The sequence below is a fragment of the Balaenoptera ricei genome, chromosome 5 (assembly GCF_028023285.1).
Source record: "Balaenoptera ricei isolate mBalRic1 chromosome 5, mBalRic1.hap2, whole genome shotgun sequence".
NCBI lineage: Eukaryota > Metazoa > Chordata > Mammalia > Artiodactyla > Balaenopteridae > Balaenoptera > Balaenoptera ricei.
This window is the reverse complement of record NC_082643.1, coordinates 78,153,893-78,169,015: the sequence shown is the minus strand read 5'-3', so window position 1 is coordinate 78,169,015 and position 15,123 is coordinate 78,153,893. Positions and strand designations below refer to the sequence as shown.

The window sequence follows — 15,123 nt, the reverse complement described above, 5'->3', positions numbered from 1 at the left end:
CTCTCTTGCAAAAATCTAAGCAGCCATAACTGATGGGAATGGTCTGCTACATTATGTTAAATATGACTTCACACTAGGTAATCTAGACAGCTATGATGCTGGGTAATTAGTTGAAAGGAGATAGATGAGAGACAGAAGGCCCTACCAGTGTGCTTTTTACTGGTGGCAAATTGGTGGCCTTTAAGAATCAAGCTGTCTGATTCTACGAGAGCTTCAAAATCTAAACAGAACATGCCCACTGATTGCTTGAGGGACCTCTCTGATGCTTATGCATAGGTACTCTTTTTCAGCATGTCGGAGGCAATATTTTATACTTTCCTTCTAAAGGGTTATGAAGAGGCAATAAGGAAGAGTAGAGCTCTTTCTGCCCTTTCAAAGATATTATTTTCTATCACTGGTATCCACTGTTCCCTAGCCATCATCCAATACTTAAATGTGTATGTATATGCATATTTAAAAGAATTACCCATCTTTCAGTCAGTCAGTATACAGCCAACTCTTGATTACCTATGAGAACATAAGTGACATTTACTACCAGAAAATTTCATTTAACATAATCTTTTTTTTTTTGACACAGCTCACGTTCAGTTTGTTTTACGTCTCACGTAGACTACAGCCTGTCAAGACCAAGTTATCACACAAACGTTTATGCCCTCGAACCCATGATAGGTGTGTGCAAGGACACTGAGCACATTCAGATAGGGCTTGGCTTGGGGGAAGGGCTTAAAGTGGGGAATGGGGGCAGGTGATAACTCTGGGCGTGAGAAAGGACCAATCTCAAGTTCCTCCTGAATTAGCTCTTATGGTATGCCTTTGTTATTTTAATTTTATGATTACTGCAAAATCTAAAACCTGAGGCAGTCACTATTTTATATAGATAATGGAGAGTTGACTGTAATCATGTTCTTTGTTTCTTTATGACTTTAGCCCTTTTACATAAAAAATTTCACAAGAAAACATAATATAAAAAGATTAAAAAAGACTACCATATGACATCTAGAAGCATTTATTTTATGCAAAAAACTTAAATATGAATATGTGTACACAAAAAGTGCACACATTACCTATGCTGAACAATGCCAAGAAACAATATATTGATGCAACAGTTGTTTTCTAAAATAAACATAAAAACGGAGCGCGGACTGGCAGACAAAAAGCAAAGCACTTACTTCCCAATCGCACAATGCTGAAAACTGATGGCAATCCTAAACTCCTCCCACTGTCCTTACAAAGCTGCCAGAGTCCAACTATTTAAAAAAATTGCTTTTTTTTTTTTTTTTTACATCAATAATAAAAATCTGGTGACAAACATTATAAAACCAAATGCTGGACAGTCTTTACTCCTTTAAAATTCCAAATATTCCAACATAATCACAGGAGTAAAAACCACTTTAAATTGATATGCTTTATGAAACAAACAACAATATGTACATTTATTGCAAATTATATTAAACTAAAATGGAGGGGAAATCAAAATATGAAGTGATACGAAATCAATAATAATTTTAATTATTTTCTCACTCTGATAAAAATCAGAAAGCAACATCTATAAAATTGCCACCACATCACTTTTCATAGCAGGGAACTGAAATCTGTACATCTCATTTTGCAGAAAAGTAGGCAGGCAGAAAGAATTATACATAAAAGTTTCCAAAAGGAAAAACAAAGAAATATTTAATCTGATTTCTTTTCTTCTAAAAAATTAATTCAGTAGACTTCTATTATTTTCTTGTGTAACATGGGAAATTCCTGGCTCTAAAATTGATGAATTCTCACTGTCAGTATAAGGACATCCTGTTAATTTCTTTAAAATAAAGACTGCAGCATGGAAATTAATGGTGTATTATGCTGTTAAACTCCAGATATGCAGGAACTGGAACCAAGTGTTAAGCAATTTGCTTAATTATTGACTTTTCATAAGAAAAGTCTGGGGGGAGGGTAGAACAGAGTTGCTTTCAGCCTCTCTCTCAAGAGTTTCTGCTGTACATTTCCATCAAAGGACTTGTGGTCAAGTGAAAAAAGGAAGTAATAGCTTTTTTCATTTTTCAAGGCAGAAAGTGTGTTTTGAAGTTAACTTCATTTTCTGTTCAGGGTCATTTTGAATCCAAGTTTTTGCAGAAGCTAGAGCCTGCTTCTGTTTGGCCTTCATTTTCTCCCTTTGCAAATGAATTTTCTTTTTACCTTGGGGGTAGAAGAAAGCAATGTTAGAAAAGATATAAACAGGAAAACAAACCATACGCAGATTATTTCATTTCTATAGTTTAGTTATTATCTAAAATCTGAAAATATTTTTTCATTGTTCATGTGACACTTTAGTTGATTTAGGAATCTTTCCCTAAGTTACATAATAACACAATACCAATGAAGAAGTTTTTATTTTCAACCATTAAGCATTGCTACCCAGTGCCCAATCTGTTTATTACTACAATAAAACACTAAAAGCTATTTGAAGTAATTGTGATTTTTAATTAATACTTTCAAAATTATGTAGTAGAAAAATTACTAGACACTATGGCAAATGAATTTAAAAGCAGCAAAATAAGTTCTGTTCTTTAGTGTATTAAAAAAAGGAGGAAAATTTAGCTTAATTCTGTTAAGAGAAATGCCCCACTGATCCTATTTCCCTAATAGGGAGGGAAAATTATGACCTCTGGAAGCATGAAGTAGTGGGATAGGGTCTCTTTCTCTTCTCCCCTCACCTACTCCTCTCTGGGAGAAGGAAGAACCCATCTAATGGGTGAGGGGGTGGGGTAAGGAAAAACTGAGCATACTGGGATTTGGTCTTGTCTAGATTTGTTCTCCTTTGCCTCCAAAAGGTGTGTTCTGGTCTACCTGAGGTTGTTCAATTTAGGGGCAAGGCATGAGTTGTTACCTGGCCTATGTCATTCCACATTTGGGGGGCGGGGGGGAAGCGTGGCTTGTGGGATCTCAGTTCCCCAACCAGGGATCGAACCCGAGCCAGGGCAGTGAAAGCCCAGAATCCTAACCACTAGGCCACTAGGGAACTCCCTGTCATTCCACATTTTTAATCAGCCACATCAGTATTAAGACGGTATCTCCTTTTTAACAATTCCAAACTTGGGAGAGAAAGATAAGGGGGCTGTTTACTTAATATTCCCAAACCCCAACATAACATATACCTTTTTATAAAGATAACAATGCTAACCAAAAAAAGCTAATAAGTGATTAAGATTCTTACATAGTATTAAATTAATGTTATAATAGATAAAATTTAATAATATGATATCAAAGAATCCTCTACAAGCTGCCTGCTGCACCTTCAGGAAGCTTCCCTTTACTAGCTCTGAGTCCTCAGTATCTTCCTGGCTGCTCTCACAGACTTTTAAACGATCCAGATCACTGGAAGAATTTCCTGGACTTGATTCTATGTCCCAAAGTGAATCGCCATCACTTCCGAGCACTTGGCTTCTGAAAAATTTCATATTATTTTGATAAAAATTCACTTGTTACTGAAGAATATTCATATTAAACTAATACACGGTTGTTTAATACATGAGGAAACACACTTAGGGGATACTTTAAGATACAAACCCATGTGATGTGAGGAAACTCTCAATATACAAATAAGCACAGGAAATCCTCTGCTTAAAAAAAATAAAAATTCCAAGATTCCTGAACACTCCAATATTAAGCATACTAAGCAAACCATATTAATCCAAAGATGGGAAAACTATAGTCTTATTTATAGGTAACTTCCTTAAATTCACAGTTTCCCCATAAGTCCCAAGTTTAAGGACTGTGTCTCCACTGGTGTTTATTGGTATTTTCTTTTTTTCATGGAAGAATTTGGCCTCAAAGATAAATAAAACAAACTCAAAAATCAGCAGACCTATAAAAACACATTTTCAATGCAAAATATTTGGAATTGTTTTCCATTTGAATAATAATTCAAAAACAAAGGAAAAACAAGTAAATAAACAACTGAAATGATGATGAATCCTCCATTCCCAAACTCAGGAAGCCAACATTAAGTGTCCCGTTGTTCAGATACTATTTCCCGACTACAGTATACAAATGGCTGATTTTCATAAATTTACAGGGTAAATTCAAGGAATTTTCTCAAAAGAAGTAACAATTCCAAATGCAGCCCAAAATATAAACAGGAACATTTATTGGCACGCGCACACACACACACACACACACACACACAAAAACCTCTGATGGAATAGATTTACTGCAAAAATCCAGAGGGATCTAAAAATCCTACAGTTAAGTTTACAAGTTAAAATGTATGAACTCCCAGATTAAGTAAATTCTATGCCAGGAAATTTCTGTACACAGTTTTTGTATTTTGGTGGAATAACATATCTATCCTTGAATTAATAAAGTATATAAGTAGGAGTCATATTAAAAATTATTATTTACCTAATGTCAGTGAGAGGACCTAGTAAGAGGAATTCTAGAGGGGTGTGCACTTGCTACACATAAGTGATTGCTATGGTATTTAAATGACTGTAGAGGCTACCATTTATCAAGGGTCCTACTTTTTATAGGGCTGAAGGATTAATGAGGTTACAAACATAAAGCATCTAGACTGTGGTTGGAATATACTAGGGCCTCAAAAATGGTTTTCATTAATTATTTAATAATAAAGTTGAAATAATCATACAATATGATGAGTATAAATACCAAGTAATAAAAATGGGCAAGTTTTCTGGAGGTGGTCCTAGTATACAGTGTAGACTGACTGCCTTGAGATCATCTTGTATTCAGACAGATCTACAAAGGAGCACATGGAGTAAAGAAGGGAGGGTAATGTCAGGAAAGGCTCTTTTCAGGTGTTAATGTAAGGACAGTTGTGATCAGCGCAGGAATTGACCATCAGGGAAGTGAGAAAGCAAGCAAGTAAAGTGTGTGAAGAATAATGCAAGGTAAAGGAAAAGACAGATGAAATAGTGTTAGAAAGCAGGGCCACAGAGAAGCACAAGGGTGCTGGGCCTTATTTCTCAAAGGCTTGCATTCAAGCTTAAAATCCGGGGGTAAACTACTTTAGTGCAGTGATCCAGATCCAGATCTGGTTCCACAATGCAGGGACTCTAGGCTACGCTTCAAGTTGCCAGGGCAATAAGTGAGCTGTTCCTACCATTCTGGGTTCATCTTCAGCTCAGAAATGCGGTGCTTGATGGCTCTCAGCTTTGGCAACCCTGTTTCTTCTTTTACTAATGAGATGGTTCAAAGTGTAATGATAACCTTAACAGGATGATTCAAGGTGTTATATTAGCTCTGTATTCAGAATTGTTCAATCATGTGGCTTTAACCTGTATCTGATCCTCACCAGGTCTCAGGAACATACAGGTGAGATGTCAATCATAGGTAAATACCTTCGGTTAATCAAAAGTTATGTTTAGAATCTTATAGGAAGGTGAAAGCTATATAGTTTCCCATGAAATAAAAATAAAGCTGGCACCTTCAGGATTTTGACCACTCAACGTTTTCTCAAGTTGAAGGATAGTTAGAACAACAGCTGAGTCACAAACAAGAAACTTTTGTTTCAGTGTGCCTGTCTATTCCATCGCTTGGTGGTTACTACACCTTAAAACATTTCCTTTTACACATTAAGAGAAAAAAAAAAATAACAGAGTTGTGAGTGTTCATAGAGGAGGAACATAACCCCAGCTGCCACTGTTAGCAGTACAGTAAGGCGATTAATAAGGGACACAGCCTGGATTCAAAACCCTGTTCTGTGTAGCACTGGCCAGGTGGCCTGAGAAAGTAATTTTTTCAGGTCTAACCCCCTTATCTCTAACATAGGGTTGTACTTGCTTCATAATGATTGTTGGCAAGGCAAATATACATTCAACAACCTTTCCTTATTATCACTATTATTTCTACCAATATATATGCCAAGCACCATTGCAAATACCCCATACATTATTCTACCTAATATTCACTACGGTCTTTCAATGTTCTTATAGCATTAGGTGCTTCACTTAAGTTTGCCACTTGAATTCAAGAACATCTGATCTCTCTTGGTTTTTTCCCTCTCTGAAGCTACAATACAGGGGCTTCTGTTTGCATGAACTCTGAAATAGGTTAAAAAGATGACTATAGTTGTTGTTTGGTTTAACCTACGATTATTTTAAATAAACTAGCTTCTTATGTAATAATTATAAATAATAAACTATATGCAAAGATTTTCCATTTCATAGAAACTACCACATATATAAACTACATTAGCTATTTAAAATATGGAAGTAAATATTTTCAAAGCATCCTCTGTTAAACTAGTTTTGTGTGCATGTATAGTTCCTGTAGAATTAAGACTTAATTTTACCTTAAAGTACAATATAGTGTGGACTCCAGAGTGACACTGCCTGGTTTTAATGCTGCCTCCACTATTTATATAAGCAAAGGGACCAAAAACTATATGGACTCTCTACTCCTGGTTCTCTCCTCTTTATGAACTGGGGATAATGATAGTACTTACCCATGTAGAGATGTTTTAAGCATTTAATAGGTTAACAAAGAGCTTAGAATTGAGCCTGGCTCATAATAAGCATTATATTAGTGTTAGCTATTATTAATCTTATGTAGCAATTTTTTAAGTGAAATAAAATATATGTAACATAAATCACTGCCATTCATCTCTAGAATATTTTCATCTTCCAAACTGAAACTCTGTACCCATTAAATAGTAATGCCTATTCTCTCCTCCCGCTCTCCCTGGCAACTACCTCATGCTGTCTCTATGAATTTGACTACTCTCGTATCTCATAGAAGTGGAGTCATATAGTATTTGTCCTTTGGGGTCTGGCTTATTTCACTTAGCATAATGTCCTTAAGGCTGATCCATATTGTGGCATAAGTCAGAATTTCATTGTTTTACATAGTAATAAAAAAAATAATTCTTACACTTTTATCAATCAGTAGACCTAAAGTGAAAGTTTTCTGCTCTATTCTGGAATTGATAAGCTGGGGAAGTATATTCTTTGAGGGCAAGAACCTATCCATTTTGGATACTTTTGTACTGCCAACATCCAGCGCAATGCTGGCAGTTTATCTGTCCGTATTTGTTAGAACAAATGAGAAGTATAAGGAGCAATACTCATGTGCCTATAGTGCATTCAATCCTGTGCAAGAAGCTATCATGAGTAATAGAGTTTCTGGAGTAAGTTAGGTTTCCAAGCCGAAGTCATAATGCTAGAATTTAAGGGCAGAGTTGTACATTAGATTCAGGAAAGAATGGAAAAGACAAAAGGAAGCTTGGGAGAAAGTTTCAGAATGTCCTTCTATGTTGTGTTAGCCACGAATTAGTAGTCAATACTTCAACCAGAAGTTTCTGAAGTATGTGTGCAAAATCTTTGATCTGTTTTAGTGAAGTACAGTGTTATCATGAACACCAAATTTAACCATCTAACTTCACTGAGAATATAAAACCATCAAAGAATTCTGTATTTTGGATAACACACTGCTCAACTGATCTACTAACTGGCATACTTAAGACTTCTAAGGTGTCTTTTCACTCTTAAAAAAGATGTATTAAGAGTTTTAAAAAGGCCCAAGGCCATTTTTAATCAAGACCAGTCTCTGGCATGTAAGCCATTTTTGTTGGTTTGTTTAATGTTTTTGGGGCAAATGGTGTAACTAAAAGCAGAGCAATGGGTTTTACAATGCTCAATTTCAGAGACAAGGTTGGTTGCTACTGAAAATATTTTCAGGGTCCAAGTAAGTGCCTGGATATTTTGGTTAGATGGCAAAAGGACAGCACATGAGAGGTAAGGTCAGGTGGCTCAGGTGGCCTGGGTGTGATGATCAGTATTATGTGGGTGAGGAATGGCTAGAATTCTAGAAACCCTTAAGAGAATTCTGGCAATCTCCAACGAAATTTGTTCAGCTTTTCTATAACAAAATATATTAAGAGGTAAAGCAACTAGAATTCAAAACAATGGTTAAAATAATTACTGAGCATTTATTCTGTACAAGGCATTTTGTTAAGTGCTTTATATTTAATGACCATTTAATTCTTGGAACAGTCCTTTGAGGAAGGCATTATCATCCTGCCTTAATGATGAAGAAAAGGAGGCCGAGGTTAAGTATATTGTTCCAGGTCAAAGGTCCAGGTTTGAGGAGAAAAATTATAAATTTGCCCCCAATATTGCCTTTCCTTACCACACTTTTAGTCCATAAAAGTAGAAGTGACTAAGTAGAAGAAACACCCATTACTTAGTCAGGTTTGGGCCTGGATCAGCTGCCATGAGATGTTGAAAAAGGTACTCATAGACACTTAAAATGTAAGAAAATTTAGTAGCTCAAACGTCCAAATTTCAAAAGTGGTAATTTAAAAAAATGTACTTACAAACACATATGCCTTAGCAACACTGTACTTTATAAAAATATTGAAGCAGGATGGTGAGGGTGTCCTGACATGATCAGAGATGGTTCTTTCCTAGACGGAACTCAGAATCTTACAATCTAATTCAGGGGGGAGATGAATGAGCTATAGGTATATAAGGAAAAAGAAGCAGTGTAGAGCTAAGTTCTAATTGTAGACCAAGTAAGGAGCCAACTTCTAGATCTCCAACTGGGGCACCACTGTTACAGTGTGGAAAATCTGAAATCCCAACACAAACATGATCAAAGATGAGCAGCTGTGAGGTTATTCCCACTGGGGAGGGTGGGGGAAAGGTAAGGTGCTGACTTATGTTAAAATTTACTGTAACAAGTGGAATTAAAGAGCATGCCATGACATCTATCTATTCCACTCTGGGATCTCTGTATCAAAAAGGTAGCCATTTATATTTAGAAAACCCCATGCAACTATGTGAGGGAGACCAAGACAATGTTATCCTTGCTAATAAATAGAAACATCAAAAACCATATCCTAATTAAAAATTAACCAAAGAAAAAAAGGAGATCTCTCTTCAAATTGTTGTCCTGAAAGTAAAGAGATAAAAGCAAATGCCACCATAACTTACTCAGGAAAACCAGGGGCAGTTTTCACTCCCAAATGCCTAGGTGTTTGGGGGTGACTGGCAACTAGGATTAAAACAAGATGTCTAAATTAAAAGTTCAGAAAGAATGGTGTACGTTACCTTTGTAAGTCAATTTGTCTCTCTGCTGGTGCTGCCTTTTTGGCTATGTCTTGCAGTTTGGGTGCTTTGGCATTACCTGCTTCCAAACCTCCAGGGCTTTCCTGATTGACTGCGGCTCTCTTTCTTCCCTTGCTAAGAGGTTTATTTATATCATCATTTCTGGTTGCATTGCCCTGAGATTCAGACTTGGGTCGACGTCCTCTCCTGGGTTTTGAAGGGGCAGGTGGTCCTGATTCATCTACTTTCTCATCTGCTTTTTGTTGGATATTCTCTGCACCAGCTGCTGTTACTGTTCTTTTCTTTCCTCGGTCACTGCTGATGTTGCCCTGGGCAGCCTGATCAGAATTAATCTCCTAAAAGAGCAGAAAACAATTCTATGAACATAAATTCCTTAAATATCACTGATCTATACTAGAAAGAAGCATTCTGCAAGTATTTTAAAAGAGGTGGAATTCCAGGGCTTCTAATTAACTGCTTACATCCCATGAAGAATGTAAACTCCTTAAGGGTAAGGACTGAACGAGGTGCCTACCATAGTGCTTGGCATATATAATATACTCAATAAATGCTTACTAAAGTGCATAGGCAGTTATATAAGAGAAAACCTACTCAGTTTTGCTTTCACAGCCATTTTAAATGAAAAGGTCCTTTTTATTGTGGTATGCTCTTAATGTATCACTTTTCAAAAGGGGGGGATGTTTTCATAATTCAATGTTATTTTCTTTCTCTATGATGCATCTAACTATAATAATCTTTGTAGTTCTGTGACATGTGCCTTTAACATGGGCAGCTAGACTTAAATCCATCCTTCCAGGATGATAAGCTAATGAGAATGACGACTTCTACTTCTTTCACCCTCTTGGGATGTGGAGAGTCGTGTTACAAAAATCATCATGAGGGAACAAGAGTAAGGTGGTCCACAGGATTTAAACTGTAAAACAATACAAAATGGATCAGAGAAAAGATATGCGAAGGCACCCTGGACAAAGATGGAGATTCCTGGGCAAAATAAGAAGGGTCAATAAAAACAACTAAGTGTGGTTAAACTTGAAGTAGAAACCATTCAACTGAATGCCTGTTAGGTGCAGTGGCTGCTGGGCATAGATTGGGGAACAAAACGGTTATTTTTCCTGTCCTCAAACAGATTAGCATAGTAGGTGACTAATTTTTTAAAGAGTAAACAAACATTTTGTTACAGATTACCCTAAATGCTAAGAGATTAAAGAAAAGGGCATTCAGAAAAAAAAAACAGAGGGAGCATCAATTTCTCATTGGTTCTTCTGGGGAATATTAATTAAACAATATCAAAGCAGGACTTATCACATGAAAAGTGAAGTATTTTAGACAGATGGAAGAGGCAGCATGAAGTACCTGAAGAAGGAAAGAGCTTGGAAGATTTAAGGAACTTGAAGTGATGTGAGACTGGTATAAGGTAGGAGAAGCAGGCATGGACCAGATCATGAATGCCTTATGGGGCATTTAAGAAATCTGATTTTATTCTAAGTGCTAATAAAAGTCATTGATGGACTTTAAATAGAGGACAAACATAATCCAAATTATATTTTAAGAAGATCACACTGGCTGCTATATTTGGTGATGAGATTGGAAGGGAGCAAGAATGTTAACAAGAAGGTAAAACTACTACAGTATCAGACGTTGAATTAGGGAGTTCCCTGGTGGCCTAGTGGTTAGGATTCCAGGCTTTCACTACCATGGCCTCGGTTCAATCCCTGGTCGGCGAATTTCCTGCAAGGCGCATGGCATGGCCAAAAAAAAAAAAAAAAGTTGAGTTAAACAAGAAGAAGATAATTTAAAAACGGGCAAATATGAACAGGCAGTTCACACAAGAGTACATCCAAATGGTCAACAAAAATACTGATCATCAGAGAAATATAAATTAAAACAATAGTGGGGCATTAGTTTTAATACTTTAAACTGAAAAAAATTCAAAAGAACTATAAAACCTGTTGTTAATGGGTATATAGAGGAAAAAGTACCCTGCTGGTAGAAATGTCAAGTGTTCTAATTTTCGAAGAAAACAATATGAAAATATCTAAAATCTCTAGTATATTTACTCCTTGACCTAGCATTCCCACTACTAGAACTTACTAGCCCCTAGAAACAACATCACCAGTAAATTTAATGCAACATTGTAGTGACAAAGAACAGGGAAAGGAAGATTTATGTGTATACAAACATGAAAATGATAACACTGTAGAGAAAAAATTGAACACACAGATAAGGCTGTTTAAAAGGGGAAAAAAAGACTATTAAAGTCATGCACATGATCCTATTTACACATTTATGAACATTATGTATATGTACATATGTATAAAGAACTCATGCAAAAGCCAAATGAAGAGGAAATGGGAGTTGTCAGCTGTAGGCATGAAGAAATTCAAGACTCTAAAGGGCAACACTGGTGGTACTGCCTGCCTGCTCCACGGAATGTTACTGTGTTATTTCTTCTTTTAACCACCTCCCTTATTCATTCTTCATATTACCATTTGATTTTGCTCACAGAGTAAATAATAGGAGAAAATGTTCTGATTTGTAAACATGCATATACAATTTGCTGGATAATTTTTATAGATGTAACTAATAAATTGGTTTATGCATCAATCTTTTTGAGCAATTGGTTACCAAGAAACACTCTCTTAGATCTTTATCTTCTTTTAGTACAAAAGATAGTGTTTTGAGCCTGCAAGACTGAGAACCAGACCCTGGAAAGAAATGATCATATCAACTTATGGGAGATCTGACTGGGAAGCTATCAGGCTTTTGTCAAAATACAACCCCTGTCTGTTCAGGCAACAGTGTATCTGTTAAAACATTCTTTGGAAGTATGAAAAAGTTAAAACAGTGTTTGGAACAATATAATATTACAGATCAATCAAAGTAATATTTTGGCCCCTCAGAAATTAGAATTTAAATGTCCAATTTATCTTCTATACAATTCTACAGCAGAGGTTGAAAAGGTTATAGATAGATGTTTGTACTAGATAAACATTTGCATCCCTGTACCACCTCTTAATACATATTATAAGCATGTTTAAGTATCTGTGGCAATATGTGTATCTGCATCTAAGCATGATTATGTTCAATGTTTAATTCTATAGAAGGATCCCACAATATCTAAATCTACTGGTTTCTGAATTCTAAGAGTTTTGAAAGTGAGAGGTTCCCTGTTACCTGAATTTACTGACATACTGAAGTTCAGATAGCAAACAGCAAGAGTATGGATAGTCAGAGACTGACCTAAAAAATGTACCCTTACCTATTCAGTTTGAATTCAGATAATGAGTTTGGATAGGAAAAGTTCAGCTACTGTGGAATAACTGTATAGTCCCATATTTTATGTACCTGAGGATAACTCCTAAAACATTTGATAATATCATAAATATATGGGGGGTAAAAAAAGTATGTCAAGAACATGATTCTATAGAAAAAGAAATAATAGTATTAGGTCATTCTTACTGAGGAAAGTTATCCTCCTACCAATGTTATACTCCTTTCTGTCCTGCCAAAAAATTGTTAAGAATATCGGGGGCCACAGTTAAAAGATACACCATCAAAGAATGCAGCTGTTAAATAAAAACTCAAACATATTTTAAAAGGTCAGCTCATTAAGTTTAACTTAAAACAACAACAACAGAAACAGAGTGTTGATCCCTGGTGGGAGTCAATAAAGTTCTGAGAACAAGATCTCAAAACACTTCAGTTCCTATTCTTTCAAGGTATTGGGAGAAGTAGGGTGGGAGAAGGTGACCACAAACTCTGGTAAATGAAGAGAGTGGACATAGAATCACTTCTGTAGAGTGGAAGCCCAGTAAGTATAGCAGGGGGTGGTATACACAAAGGTATAGTATGTAGTATATATTAATGTGTCGACCGTGGGTTTCTTACCCCATCATAAAATTGTAGTAAGAATCTCCATGGGAAAAACCCACTTGTTAAATTTTAAAATTTACCTTATTCTTTACTGGGTCAATATTCTTTACAGGTGTCACAGAAATAATTCTCACAGGGTTCTCTTCATTTTCACTAACTCCAGTTTCTGCTGCCTCTGAACTCTGTTCCCTGTTGAAGAGAAATAAACCAAAGCTTCTTTATTTCACCACATGAATAGGAAGTGTACTCTCTCACTATACCATTAAGGAAAGACGCTTAGGCTGATTTAGAAGTCTGGCCAAGTGAAGTAACATTAACAAGACTCAGATCTTCTGTGGTTACAGACTACTGCTCTACTATATCAAGTTTTGGATTTCCATCTTACCTTACTAATGTAAGACAGAAATGACTGCCTAAAACCACCAGATAGAAAGCTTAGTTGACAAGCAACAAACAACACAACTATTCTATAAGCCTATCTGTTGGGGGTGGAAAACCCTAAAACAAAGCAAAAATACAACAGATGGGGCTTCCCTGGTGGCGCAGTGGTTGAGAATCTGCCTGCTAATGCAGGGGACACGGGTTCGAGCCCTGGTCTGGGAAGATCCCACATGCCACGGAGCAACTGGGCCTGTGAGCCACAACTGCTGAGCCTGCGCGTCTGGAGCCTGTGGTCCACAACAAGAGAGGCCACGATAATGAGAGGCCCGCACACTGAGATGAAGAGTGGCCCCCGCTTGCTGCAGCTAGAGGAAGCCCTCACACAGAAACGAAGACCCAACACAGCCCAAAAAATAAATAAATAAATAAATAAATAATAATTAAAAAAAAAAAATACAACAGATGAGCGTAGAGTATAGTTTTCTCCAGTCTGTGTTCTTAATGCTCTGCAAGGGAAGGGGCTGCAAGAAGAGGCCATAGGGGAGGTGTCTGACCCCCACCATCTATGTAAACCACAGATGTTCCACGTTAATTTTTTTATATTTTGGGATTCTACTGCTAAAAATGTGTTTAAAACACCACCACTGAATTTATGCTTAAAATTTCACGAATTAGAATAAAATCTTTAAAAGCCTCAATATTTAGTGTTGGTAAGAGTAGGGTCAGATGGAAAGTTTTATGCAGTAGCTAAGACAGTAAACACTTGACATGTTAAACATGGAATCTTTTTAAAAAATATTTATTTATTTGGCTGTGTCAGGTCTTAGTTGTGGCATGCGAACTTAGTTGTGGCATGTGGGATCTAGTTCCCTGACAAGGGATCGAACCTGGGCCCCCTGCATTGGGAGTGCAGAGTCTTAGCCACTGGACCACCAGGGAAGTCCCAAACATGGAATCTTTAATAAGTGGAAAATGTTATTAACAATGTTATCTCTACTCATGCTATACTAATTTTGAGTTAAAAATTAAAAAGCATATAAATTAAATATTTAAAGAGTTACATTTTCAGTTCTCCTAAGTGTTAAATTTAAACACATACACACACTTTCATGTAAATTAGTTTTACTATATTACTAATTCTTACGTTTTTCCATTTAACTTTTCTACACATTTAGAATGCTAAACAGTTTCAAAATGTGTAGTACACTCTCAATTTCCATCATTAATTATACTAAAATTTAGCACTACTGTTTTTTACTAAGATGTTTCCTAAAGTCCATTTTTGTGATACAGTGCTTTAAGAAAAGAAACTGAAAGATGAACCAAGTAGTGAGTGATAGTAACAAAAACAATTGGAGAAAAAAATTGCCTTGATCGATTTCCGGTGGAAGGGTTCAGCTCTGAATTTACATTAATATTGCTTCCAGTCTCAGCTCCAGTGCTTCTAACATATGGTTTCCTTCCCGTTGCTGATAAAGGCTTGTTTACCGCACCTAGTACTCCAGCAGGTTTTGGCTAAAAATTACATATATGCATGTTATTTTATACCTTACTGAAAGGAATACATACAAATTTAGACACATGTAAGGGATACTGTTTCGCTTAAGGCCAGGAATTGTTGTTGCTTTGGAAAGTTAAATCTTAAATTTATTAGAAATGATAGTTCTGTAAAACTATATCTAAACATAATTACAAATCAAAAGCATTACCTCTACTTAAAAATGACTATGCAATATTTAATTATTCCTATTGCTCAATCAAAATAAAAAGTGTCCCTAAAACAGTGAAATACATAATA

The 15,123-nt window shown here is 36.2% G+C and overlaps 1 protein-coding gene across 5 annotated transcripts in view; it reads right to left on the bottom strand.

Moving 5' to 3' along the window:
* Positions 1-990: 990 nt before the first annotated feature.
* Positions 991-15,123, bottom strand: part of PDS5A (PDS5 cohesin associated factor A) — a 125,287-nt gene continuing 111,154 nt past the window's right edge. For 4 of the 5 annotated variants that reach the window (XM_059923175.1, XM_059923174.1, XM_059923176.1 and 1 more), the window contains exons 30-33: positions 14,695-14,840; positions 13,025-13,133; positions 9,054-9,406; positions 991-2,181 (exon numbers count right to left, since the gene is read on the bottom strand). In XM_059923175.1, coding sequence (XP_059779158.1) covers positions 2,178-2,181; positions 9,054-9,406; positions 13,025-13,133; positions 14,695-14,840 — 612 coding nt within the window. In that variant the 3' untranslated portion in view covers positions 991-2,177. Of the gene's footprint in view, positions 2,182-2,506; positions 3,430-9,053; positions 9,407-13,024; positions 13,134-14,694; positions 14,841-15,123 lie in introns of those variants that run through there. The other variant, XM_059923178.1, reaches the window with a different exon arrangement.